Genomic DNA, 13804 nt, shown 5'->3' with positions numbered 1-13804 from the left:
AAATAAATAAATAAAAATAAATAAATAAATATGTATCCAATAAAATATTAAATAATATATCATCATGCTAAGGATGTCGCTCAGTGGTAGAGCACTTGCCCAGCATATGCAAGATCCTGGGTTCAATTCTCAGTACCTCAAAAAATAATAATAATGCATCACAGAACAAGTGAGCTCTAGTAAGATTAAGAAAAAAACAAACTACAGTCTTGATAAAGAACATAAACTGCTGGATCTGAAAGTGTACCTGAAACTGTCTTCACAACATACTAACTGCTATCAAATGTTCGACCTTTACAGCCTGTCAACCTAAATACAGATGACTCTCTGAAGAATACTGATATGTTTCTTGGGGAACAAGTGAGGAGCACTGCAGTGTGGAACATGCATCTCGTGGAAACCCCAGGCATATTCTAAGAGGAAAGGGAAGCTTTTAAAGATAAAAGAGGAAGAATTCATAAATTGTTTTGAAACAATAATCCTTGGTCACAAGATTAATAGGAAGGGTGTTCAAAGATCAATAACCAGGTGGCACTAGCCCAAAGTTGAATAGACAGTTGCTACACAGATGCCCTTGCACACGCATGTTCTGTTTAAGGATGAAGTGGCCTTTGTGCACAGTCATGGCTCTGACAGCCTTTGGTAACTAATTCTTGTTACCAGGACTAGGAGCTTTAGCACTGGTGGTGGTGGTGGCTTGACACAAGCAACTCCATTTTGATTCTGACAACTTTCACAAGCCTTAGGCTAACATTCAGGGCAAGGCAGAACATTAAGGTTTCTAGAACGCAAAGCAAAGAATTGCATATCCTTGGTGTGTAACCTCATGGGGACAGGGGGAGCAAAAAAGAAAATTTACAATAGCTCCAAGGATCCCTGGGAAGAGAACCGAAAGGTAGTTTTAATTCCAGGAAAAAAAAGAATAATAATGACAGTATTTTATTATTATTATTATTATTATTATTATTATTATTATTATTATTCTATAACACCTTTTACAAGAAAGAACAAATATCAGACTTCATACTGATAGTGCTGGCCTCCAAGAACAGAGTAACTGAATACAGCTCCTCCTTTATTCGAGTGAGAAATGTTTTGTTTTTCAAACAAGGCTCTGTCATACTATTTTGATAAGACTAAACCCATTACAATAGTTTCTAATTTTCCCTTCTTTCCTCTCGGCAAATTGCCAAGTCACTTACTTGACTACTACAATGTTTTCAGCCAGAAATGGTCAAAACATTGCTACTGGTTTTCGAGAATTAGGAACAGAATAATTGTGTAGAAAAATAAAACTTTTAAGATACACAGAAAATTACTATTGCGAAAGAAATTTTTTCTTTCTTGGAACTGTCTTAAGTAAATCTGGTAACACTGAGATCAGGGCTAATCCTCAAACTTTCCAGAAAAGGTAGAGTTTTGGATAGGGAAAGGGAGAGTTTGGAGACATCAGCTCAAAAAATAAAGCTCAACGAATGAAAGATTCCTTTATTCTTTGTATGAGAAGCAGCAGTAGTCACTGAATTTAGGAAATTAAAAATAAAAATGGGAAAATAAACACAAATTAATATTTACTTATTTATTTTACATTTTGCAATCATCCTCTCCTTTCTTACTTGAAGAAAAACTGTGGAATTGTCTAGATATTGGTGAGGAAGTAGAAGTGAAAACTCAGAAATTTTGATTCCATGTCTCCTGTTTTCCCTGCTGACATACTGTGACTCAGCAATTCCACTTCTAAATATTTCCCAAAAGAAGTAACACATGGATCAAGGATGTGTGTCAATGTGGAGCACTTGCCTAGCATGTGCAAGGCCCTGGATTCAATCTCCAGTTCCAGAAAGAGAGGGAGAGAGAGAAGAAAATGAAAGCACATGTACATAAAGGGTTAAATCACTCAGTCACTCCCTCTCCAACCCATACGTTGGCAGTGTAACATCAACACTCACTATCCAGGTTACCCTAAAAATTATAGACCCTTGTGGGCTATATACATAACTCACTGACAGAAATGGATGGGCTAAGACCCATCCTTTCTCCCAGATAACAAGGCACTGTATAAAAAGGTAAGGCTTAAAATGTTCAGATTCTCCAGCCTGATCTGATGGGATTAAAACTTACTCATTAAACCTAAGCATCGTGAAGAAAGAGCCCTTGCATTCTAGGCAGTGAACAAAAATACCCACTTAAGTTCCATTCAGAGAGGCTAAGGATAACTATAGAATGGCCTTCCTCTGACCAATGTATTTTGGGAGTAAGAGGCAAAGACTTTTAAGTGGATCCAAGTCACACCTGTGAAGACACTTGATTGAATGCTCCATTATTAAAGTTTACAAAGCTCCCAATTCACTTGTCAGCAACAACATCTGACCACAAGGAAACATGCCCAATAAATTGCTTTCACATTGGCTGACTCTGGTTCCCAAGGAGGATCCACCCAATTTGGCATCTTCTAGCTGGTTCTTGAGGGAGGAGACTGTAACAGAGTGCCCTCCCATAGTAGGTCCAAAATCTAAAGCTCCCACAGTTCAGTAAAAGATTAAAACTACTTGGGGAACAGAAGGCAGAATACTGATACAGAACTTCCCACTTACATCAAGCATTTAGCAAGCATGGGGACATGTTTTGTTTGTTGTTTGTTTGACATCATATGTTACCAGCATATTTTTCTAACAAAAGAAGTATTTTAATGTCAGAAAATTAAAAAGAGATCATGTCTATTAGTCTATTACCATATCACAAGAAAATAGCTAGATAGGTTTTCACTAAATATGGAATGTATATTTTAGACAATATAATAGCTTCCAAGACACAGAGGTAGACTGCATTTTGCAGCCTCCCTTACAATTGTGTGTCCTATAACAGAGTTCTAGCCAAAGGAATGTAAATGGAAGTGACTCTAGTCCCTAAACCTACCAACATCCTCCTCTGTGGCTAACCCTTCTATGGCTGAACAGCAATGGCCTTCAGCACCTTAAAAGCCATGTGCTGACCAAGAAGGAGCCTCCTTCAGCCTGGAGCCCTCAATAATTGTGAGGAGCAGAGCACCTGCCCACTCCCTTCAACCTCAAACCACTTTAGATCATCTTATAGGTGAGAAAAAAAATTCTAATATATTTACGTCATTATACATGTTGGGATCTATTATTATAGCATTTAACCCACCCAGGATTAAACTTAAAGCATGGGCTATGAATCAACAATAAAAAGATAAACCAATTTTTCACAGGACAAAAAATTTGCTAACAGACACTGCAAGGAAACATAAAAATGATCCATAGCACCTGAAAAGATGCTCAGCATCATTAATCATCTGAGAAATACAAATTAAAATCACAGAGATAAGAGCTCAGAACCACAAGAATGACTAAAATTAAAAGACCAACAAAACCAAGAGACAGTAGGATGGGATTGACTGGAACTCTCGTACACCTCTGATGGAAGAGTAAAACAGTACAACCAGTTTGGGAAAAGTCTGAGCAGTTTCCCATAAAACATTCACTTACCCTATGACCCAGTAAATCCACTCCTAGGCATTTTCTAAGAAAAATTAATGCATGGGTGCACATAAAGACTAATAAAAGAATTTTCATAGAAACTTTATTCATAATAGCCAAAAACTAGAAATAAGTAACAAGAAGGAACTTTTCAGGGTGATGACAATCTCCTATACCTTCATAAGGGTTTTAGATTCATTGGTGTATATATTTATTGAAACTTGTGGAACAGTAGACAATATTTGTGCATTTCACTGTATGTAAATAACACCTTAAAAGCATATACACACATTGAACTGTTAATTCACATGATCCATGTTTAGGAATAAAGCATACTGATGTCTTCTTACTCTGAGGTGCACTAAATAAATTAATAGACTACTGGATGTATAAAAGGATGGACAGATGGAATAACCTGTGATAAAAGACATGTAGCAAAACATTAATTGCAGGATCTATATATGAGAATATGCTGCAAAATTCCTTCAACTTTTCTGAATTTTTTTTCACAATAAAGCATTTGAAAATTACATAAGCTAGGTGGCTTGGGCAAAATTCCTTCTGGAGGGTAAAAATAAGCAATTTTCACTCAGTAGCAAAAACTGAGAAATATCAATATAACTACCAATCAGGAGGATGTATACAATATGCTGACATGCCATGAGCAAAAGAGACAGCAATACTTCAATGGAGGTACCCAATTACAGATGTGCTTTGTGGCCCAGCTGTTTCTCATATGGGCAACTATGCCTGGGAAATCAACAGCAGGGACTTAAGGATTCAACAAAAGTTAATGAGTCTCCCAAAGAAATAGCAAGCTAGTCTCAGAATAAAAGAGAGTCTTTAGAAATGAATATATTTGGTTTATAAAAATCTCACTATTTCATCCATAATGTTCTTCAACTAGCCAATCATTTATGAAAACTTCAGTGTGAACCAGGAATCAGCAGTCACTGGGTATGCAACAACTCCTGGTCTCAAGAAGCTCAGTTCTAATCTTGACTCTGCCACTAACTAACTGCATATCCTTGATTAAGACTTTTACATCTTGGGCTGGAGATGTGGCTCAGAGGTAGAATGTTTACCTAGAATGCATGAGGCCCTGGATTCCATCCCCAGTACTGGGGGGAAAAAAAATAAGTTAAGTCTCTCTGGCATGAAAAAAATGAGCTATTTTAGTGGTATATAACAAAGAATGGGATTAGGAGCTTAGAGAAGAATGGCAGCCTTCTCACAAACAGGGAACCATTAACAAAATTCATGAGAGCACTTGGCATCAATGCCCCAGTTTATGAACATTTTAGCACAGTTTTGAGAAAGAGCACTGAGCAGGATAGGGAAAAGTATAGAATTAGCCCTCTCTGCCATGTTAACCAGAAGCCCTAGGAACTTGGCATGACACTCTGGTCCAACCAGCCAGAAAACTCAACCAAATGCAGTCTCATCTAATCCAATCTTCTCAAAGATGCCCTTTAAGACTCTGCACCTCTGGGCACAGGCCTGGAATGCCTCCCCCACCACCAGTGGATTGGATCCCTCTCATTTTAAAAGATTCTGTTCAGATGTCACCTGCTTTGGGGAGTCTCACGGTCAACTTGTTCATTCCCTTTACCAGTCTTCAGGTACTTATTAGACCCTTCACCACACTGGTGATTTATCTTGTCTCCCAGACTAGACTCTGAACTTCTCAAGGATGTGGTTCTTGCCTCATTGGAATTTGTACACCTTGGCCCAGCACAGTGCAAATGAAATGATAAATTTTAAAAAATATATTTTATTTAGTGGTTTAATGCTGTACGTACTACACATGTCACCATGATTGCTGCTGAAGACATCCACCTAAAACACAGTTCTTATATCCCACAAACATGAAAGCGTGCAGATATTGTTTCGGGAAGGTTAAAGCTAATGCCTGCTCCCACTCCACTCTGACTTCCTTTCTTGAAGCTGCAGCTCTCTGCCTCTTTCTCCATGCTTTTTCCTTCCGCCCTCAAGCTGTGACCTCTGTCCCAGTTGGCAATAGTGCAAAATTCTGAGCCAACCACCCGGGTCCAGTGGCCAACGACAAATCCTGCAGGCAGTCAGCCCCGCGCCCCAGAAGCCGCTCTCCTGTCCCCCATGAATGTAACAGTCCACCTCCACCCAAAGACAGCCCCCCGCCGCCTGTGGCCGATGGTACAGCCCGGCGCAACGCAGCCGCGGAAAAGCAGGGGCCGTTACTCGCCAACGCCCCGCTCTCGGCGGGGACCCGCCGGCCGGCTCTGAGCGCACAGGGTACCTGCGCCGCCCGCTGCTCCTTCCACTGCTTCATCTGGTCGCTAGCTGGATCCCGGCTGTCCGCCATGGTGTTGAGTTGGCGTTGCAGAACGTGCCAGTCAGCCTCGGCTCGCGCCTCTCCACCCTCAGCAGACGATCCCGTCTGCTGCTCAGCGGCAGAGGTCGGAGACTTCAGGCTCCGCCAATCAGCGCCGCCCCCCTGCTGCCGCCTCCTGATTGGCCGAGAGAGCTCTAGGCGGGATGGGATTGGAAGCCCAGCGGGACTTGGAGCGGGGGCTCCCGGAGCCAGGAGGGCCCGGACCCTGCGGGGAGACTGGTGCTGGGGAGAAAAGGGGAGAGCTCTGGGGGCGCGACAGGTGGAGTAGTGCAACTGTGGCTCGCTCAGCCCTTAAGAGTCAGAAGTCCTGGGTTGAATTCCTTTATGCAAAACAAAGTTGTGCCATGCCCTGATATAAGTATTGTTTGCTACTGAAGGATGGGTGGATCCTTTTTTCTTACATACTCTTTTTCTTATTCATGGATTATCACTTACCAGGCTAGAATACTAATAATATTATGAACCAATATTATCTATACTACTACCAATAATATTGTTTAGATTACCAGTATTATCCTCATTTTACAGAGTAGGAAACTGAGGCATAAAGAAATTAAAAAATAACTTTCCCAAAGTTACACATTTATTAAGTGATAGAGTCAAGATTCTAGCCCCATCTCCAGAACCCGTGGCTTGTTGCAAAAGTGAATGTTGAAAAGAACCAGTCAAGTCATTTTCTTCCTCAGGATAAATATCAACAACGTTAAAAAAAAAATAGATCTCCAGTCAGTCACATGTTAACCTTTGTTCTTTATGTGAACATTGCCCTGTTGGAGTTCTATTATTTGTTGTTATTATTATGCTGTTTTCTGTTTATATTATTGTTGGTTTGAATTCCTAAAAAATTATTTCCATAGAAAGAGAAATGGAGAAACAAGACCAATTTCTGATCTGGTAATATCTTTTAAATAAGGTGTATGCTAGGCAGGGATGAAGCTCAGTTGGCAAAGCCCTGGGTTGACACCCAGTTCCAAAAAAGACAAAAAAAAAAAAAAAAAAAGAACCCATTTCCCCCCCCCAAAAAAAAAAAAAATCATACTGGGTACATAGGTAGAATTTCTATTTATTGGCTTTTTTATTATAATTTAATTTTAGTTTAAGTGAAAACACTTCTAAAACTCAGCCCTACTTTGAAAATACTGGAAATCCAATCTCTTTGACTCCTAAAAGTAATTCTAAGTGATAAACAGATTTGGACCCAGGTTTTAACATTTTATTCATAGGAACACATGAGTATTAGGTTGGTATTGTCATTTAGTAAATGCTGCTTTCCAATTGTTCCAAACCTGATGAAATAAAAATATACTGGCATAAAACATAATGTTATTAATCCTGATATCACCAAATCTAAAACCAAGTTTAAATATTCAAGAGAAAATGTTGGAAAGTCCACTGGGAAGCTTTATAAATTTTCTTTAATCAGTATTAAAAGAAATGAATGGAGAGAATGAACTCTATGACTTGTTAGATGACAGGTGTACCAAGCAGTGGGAGCAGTAACGGCATCTAAGGTAATTATTTACTTATGTCCTGTTTCTCACACTCTGAGAGGGTAAATCTTCTACATATTTTAATTGTCTTCACTATGTCCTTATGAGGGAATTGCAGGGGTAAGCAGAGGAGAAAAACAAACAAAAAAAGGACATAGTAAGAGATGTTTATAATTCAGAACGAGTCACTCATTTGAGGCACAAGAGTGAGCAGTGCCACTGCTCTGTGATCCTACCACCGTGGCCCAGATGTCCCTTGGTGTCTGAAATGGCTGCAGTTGGAACAATCATGAGAAGAAAAAATTTCATATGCCTTTTCTCATCCTAGCCTCATGTGCCATGCTACACCCTGAGTGTCTGAGGAAAAAGAAATGCATTAGAAAATAAGCTAGAATTTATTTTTACCTTAACTTCTCTGTTTTCTGATATTAAGAGTAATATATACTTACTAATAGACACTTGAAAATGCAGACATATATATCAAACAATCACATATTAATGCTAATAAATAGGTATCTTTCTTACCAACATTTTCTATCATATATATATACATATATATATATATATATATATATATATATATATATATATATACACATATACATAAAGGTATGTGTGTGAAAGAGAGAGGTTTATAATTGATTATAAAGAATATATAATCTTATGTCCTTCTTCTTTTCACTTAACATCATAGGATGAAGTTTTTCCCAAGTCATTAAATATTCTTCAAAAAATGTGAATCCCCACTCCATGGCTGCACAATTTGCAATCAAACTGTGTGTCTATACATTTTCCATTACCAGGAATGCTTAAATTTTTTTGTACTGTGACAGTAGTGATACCCCTCCTCTGCATTTGTATTTGCTTCTTTTAAGATCCGTTTTCAGAAGTACTTTTCAGTTCAAATCATATGAACATATTAAGGCTCTTATGACATACTGTCAGTTGCTCTCTGCAACACTTGAACCAGCTTAAACTCTCACTGGCTGTAAGAGTGTGGATTGGCAATAAAATCTTAAAGATAGGTGAGTAGCTGGATTCTATATGATTACAAGATACATATTTCATTAGATTCTTTTGAGTGGAGAACCCTCTCATGTTACGTTCAGCCCACTGAATTCCTGCTGTTCCTGGGCCCTCTGCCTGAGACGCTTTCAGAGCACCCCAGTGAAGGAGCAAATAGTGAGGCAAGAAAGTGTACAGAGTGCCAAAAGGGGGAAGTACAGTGGTTGTGGGGGTGTACCTAAGAAGATGGCCTAGCCTGAACTTGGAGGCCATAAGAGGCTTCCTTGAGGAAATAACAGCAAAGTGAATCTTGAAGAATGAATAGATGTTAGGTACCAGGGCAGAAATAAGCATGCTATGATCTACCCTGTTACCAGAAATCTGAAGAAATTTCTGCATTTTTCCTTGAAATTCTGACTTTATCCATGCTGGTACTGTGATGCCTCAAGTAGGACTGGGAGAGCAAGAAAATATTTACAACTGGGGTTAAGGTCTTTTCAAGTTCACCCAGGTACACTGACCTCTGTGTTTGACTTTGGCTTTGACTCCTGCTGTTTACCCACTTTCCGGCGATCCTGCCCAGCCTATGTAAACCAATCATGTTTGGCTACTGGGATGATATGCCCAGCTGGGAGTTATTTTCCAGTGCTGCTATCTCCAAAGTGTTTGATTGCCAGTCTCCTATGTGCGGATGTCACACGTGTGCTCTCCCTTGGCTTAACTGTGTGCAGAACCAGGTGCGAATTCTTGCACCCTGACAGTCCCCAAAATGACAGAAAACAACAATAACAACAACAAAACTCACAGGCAAACCAACACATTCAATGTCGACTGAACCTGAAGTGTCTATGGAGAAATGTGGTTATGAAATGTACGTATTTTGAGGGGAACCACTGGCAACAGCTGGGGATGGTAGTCTAGGTGGAGTGGGACAGGTGTCTTTCTCCTCTCTTTTTTTCCTCATTAGCCCAGATCATAACCCAACAGGACTTCAAGAGGCAAAACAGCATGGTACATGGTTAAAAGTCCCAACACTAGCATCAGGGCCCTTGAGGTTGACTCTACTGTGACTATTGACAAACTATGTGACCTCAGGTAAGCCACAGTCTTTCTAAGCTTCCATTTCTCTTTTGTAAAATGGAGATGGTAACAGCTTCTGTCTTACTTATAACCTAAGCTGCTAAAACAAAAGCTTGTTTAAAGATCAAAGTTTACTTCTTTCACTCAAAACATCCCATACCTAGATGGTGCAGGGCTGGTTGGGCATCTCCGCCACCTTTAATACCAGGCTTCCATTTCTGAGTCCAGTGTAGCTTCTCCAGCTCATATAATCATAGCTGCATGACAGTCAGTGGGAAGGGGGACAAAGGAGCACGTGGAGCACATACCCATTCCTTTTTAGTATCCAACCTAGAAATGACACTCATCATTTCTACTCTCATTCCATTACTCCATATTTAGTCACATGGCCATGCCTAGCTCTACAGGAAACTGAGAAATGTAGTCACTGACTGGGTGACCATGTGCTTGGCAAAACTCAGGCATTCTATTATAAAAGAAAGGGCATGTGCCATGTGCCACACTGACCTCCTGGGGTTGTTGGATTCAGGGGATGTCGTGCACGTAGATATCAGTATTCCCCAGTTATGAGAATGACCATTGCTCTTGAGCCCCCTGTGACTTTTATGGGCTGATTCAGCTGCTGAGAAAATGCAAAAGACTTTGTGCTCACACATTATGTTCCTCCCATCCCTCTAGGGTGTTCTGTAGTTAAGAGACTGCCTCTTGCCACTTCACATATGGCTGCAAGGTCACATTGTGATGAACAACGAGAGTTGTAAACCAAACTTTCCCATCCTGCATAACCATCCTCTCAAAACTTACATTAGCAAAAGCTTACATTGCTCCTGCTATGCCCGGGCTCCACACTAAGGATTTTTCCAACACCTATCTACAATCCCATAAGGCATCACCCCTTATTATCTTCACTCTATCAACAGGAAATTGAGGAACACAAAGGTTAAGTAACCTCCCAAAGTCACATACCTAGTTAATGACTTTGGATTCAGACCAAGCAGTGGCTCTAGAGAGCACATGTCAACTCCTAAGTTGTTTTGCCTGCAACAGAGTGTACAGGAAGACAGGAAGATGGGGGCGAGTGCTCCCCATTCTTAGAATACACCCAAAGCCTTGTCCCACACCCTGCTAGGACCTGGCTCTGTGGGAAGCACACTGATGTAAACCAATTGTGAATTTCACATTTCACATTCCTGTGATTGAGAAAGACACAGGAAAATGACATTCTAGGCTTTTGAAAGAAAGAATCATGAGCGGTTATGGATTTGTGATTGCAGGCTAGAGAGCCACGTGGGGGTGAGGAACAGCCAAAGGTGATAAGAGTGGCAGAGAAGAAGCTGGACAAGATGCAGCTTGCTGAGCACAGGGAGCAGGGGAAGGAGGAAGATCTTTAGCCACCCCTTCTTCCTCTCAACGAAGCACAGGCAGAGACTCGGACTTCTAAAATTACAGAATGAAGATCCCCGGGAAAACATGTCCATTCAGATAGTTTCCACCGGGCAAGAGCTTCCACTGGCCTGGATTACCTCTTACATGCAGCTCCTGCCCCAGGATAGGTGGACACAAACAAATTCTACTCTGAGACTCTGTGACATGAAGTAATATTATTCTAATTGTGCCAAGGATCAAAAGCAATGACCTCATGCAAACAAAGGTCATTTGTAATTTTTTTAAAGGCAATTTACACTCAAATGGGTCAGAAAAATTACACACATGTGCAGAATACAGATATTAAGATATCAAGATGATAAACAGGGCAAGTCTGAGTAAAAGGCAAACTGGAGTTATTTGTATTATTTTTGAAAATTTCTACAATTTTAGTATAATATCAAAATCAAAATGTACCAAAGTGTGTAAGTATATTCCTAGGGGGCCAGTCATATGTAACCATCTTCTCAGGGAATACCTTAATCACAAATTGTTCAGTAGTGGACTGAAAGACAGGGTGGGCCCAGGTTAGGCTCTACATAGGGGTAAAGTAGCAAGAGCAAGGGAAAAAATAGGTGAGAAAGAAATGCCACTCAAACTTCACCTGCATCGCCATTTCACCCAGGAGCCAGTGATTTGTTTTTTCTAAGAACAAGTTAAGACACAATCATGGTTTGCATCTGTAATGTCCCCCAAAACCTCATGTGTTGAAGACTTGGTTCCCAATGCAGCAATGTGCAGAGAGGGAGCTTTGGGGAGGTGGTTGGATCATGAGGGCTCTGACTTCATCAATCACCACCACTACGTTAGTGGGTTCATAGCTGAATGGACTATTGGGAGATGGTAGAAACCATAGGAGGTAGAGCCTCATTGGTGAATTAGGTCATAAGGCATGTCCTGGAAGGTCGTCTCTCTCTCTCTCTCTCTCTCTCTCTCTCTCTCTCTCTCTCTCTCTCTCTCTCCTTCCACATTTTGTCCTCATTGAGGTGAGCAGCTTTGCTCTGCCAATATACTCCCCACCATGATGTTCTGCCTCACCAAAAACCCACAGCCATGGGGCCAAGTGACTGTGGACTGAAACCTCTGAAACCATGAGCCAAAATAAATCTTTCCTGCTTTAAGTTGTTTTTCTCAGGTATTTTGTCACAGCAATAGAAAGCTGAATAATATAGACACAAAAATCGAAGATAAAAATAAGAAGATATAAATACAGATAAATAGCCTTATGGTTTTCTTAATTCATATGTATGAGATTTAATGTGTTAATAGTTAAAAAAAAAAAAACTTCAGTTCATCCCACAAAAAGTGCTGTAAGTTAACCTTGTATTATTATCTATAAGGAATTACTTGACAATGTTTGTTTCTAACTTTTTCATTACTGTATAATTAGCTATCCATTTAGTAAATATCAGCTATTATCTTGTCTAAATACGCCCTGATTTTATGGCTGCCTTTGGTTATGTTTGGAACACAATGTATCGTGCTGTAGGTTCACACTGTTAGGTTTAGAGATTATTCTGTATATTGTTCTGTTGGCAGAAACCCTGAGAATACAAGCCTTGATGTCAGAGGATGATTACATGCAGGAAAAGTGTCCTGCCTAGTAACGTGCATTCCTCCGGGCTTCTGTTATCCATGTGTCTACAGTAATCATCAATCAATCATAGAATAAACTTTGAGCCAAGAGAAGTACTATAATGTTGGAAAGGGACAGGAGCACTGAATCCCACTACAAACAAAAGTTGCCCAAAATACCAGCCACCAAGTCACATAAGTATGCCACAGTGAACTCCACAGAGAGCACCGCAGTTGGGAGCATGACTCAACAGTGCTGACCGCAGGCTAAGGGGACAGGGAATTCAGCATAAGCACACGGTCAAAAGCACTGCTTTGGGCAGTGCAGGGGAGCTCTGTGGTTCATACCAGGAAGGGCCATGCCCTCCTTACATCATATTCCCCATGTCATTTTTTTGCTTCTCTGAAACATATCAGCATGAAAGTTCTGTGATCTGAAGATGGAAAAAAAATTGTAACTCTCAGAAATATTATATAACATGAAATAGGATAGTCTAAAAATCAGACCACGAATTGTGAAACCAAAGTCAAAGTTGTATTTGTTCTGGGCCAGTGAACTTTTTTTTTTTTTTAAAGAGGCATGTTTTTAAAGATAGAAGCTAAAAGAACAGGGAAAATATTATGAGTGCAGATATGTGGAGAGTCCTGCCTGCACCATGCCAAATGGTCCAGACACCCCACTGCCAACCATTTCAGCCACCTCTGCATCTGTGCTTTACCTAGGAAATGAAAAGCACATGGCAACACGGTCACTGCAGTGGACAATTGTTACAAACACTCCTTCCTCCAAAGCACTAGAAATTCGTGAATGTGGAGCCAGGAAGACTGAATCATAATTAAATGCAGATGTGAAATTACTTTACACTATTGTGGCTTTAAAAGAAAGAAAAACCCAGGTGGAAGCCAGTGTCTCCCTGAGAGAGCCGAAAGCCACACAGTCTGGCTGAGGGACAGACTGAGCTGTGAAGGCCTGGCTGGAAAGGAAGACTTAGAAGGAAATCCAAGAGATAAGGGTGAGTGGATGGAGATGAGAGAATCTGCCCCTCATCAGGTTACAAAGGGAAAAAAAAAGGAAAGAAAGAATTTAGGAAAAACAGAGATGTTGATCAAGACTAGATCTCAGTGCTAACACAATAAGAGGGGGAGGGAAGGATAGAATCTCAGTGGATCAGACAAAGCAGAATGAGGGAAGGGAAGGAGATGGGAATAGGAAAGACAGTAGAATGAATCGGACATATACTTTCCTATGTTCACATACAGTGAATACACAACCAATGAAACTCCATATCACATACAACCACAAGAATGGGAAGTTATACTTCATGTGTGTATAATATGCCAAAATACACTCTACTGTC

At 40.3% G+C, this 13804-nt stretch overlaps 1 protein-coding gene across 1 annotated transcript in view; it reads right to left on the bottom strand.

Moving 5' to 3' along the window:
• Nucleotides 1–5935, bottom strand: part of Cat (catalase) — a 33330-nt gene extending 27395 nt beyond the window's left edge. Inside the window, exon 1 of the mRNA XM_046455893.2 lies at nt 5776–5935. Within this exon, the coding sequence (XP_046311849.1) occupies nt 5776–5841 (66 nt within the window). The 5' untranslated portion in view covers nt 5842–5935. The remainder of the gene's footprint in view (nt 1–5775) is intronic.
• Between the last annotated feature and the right edge of the window lie 7869 nt (nt 5936–13804).

Source organism: Marmota monax, unplaced genomic scaffold (assembly GCF_021218885.2).
Source record: "Marmota monax isolate L192 unplaced genomic scaffold, Marmota_monax_Labrador192_F-V1.1 WCK01_AAM20220418_F8-fsc00047, whole genome shotgun sequence".
NCBI lineage: Eukaryota > Metazoa > Chordata > Mammalia > Rodentia > Sciuridae > Marmota > Marmota monax.
The sequence above is the reverse complement of the archived record's forward strand: the minus strand, read 5'-3'. Positions and strand labels throughout refer to the sequence as shown.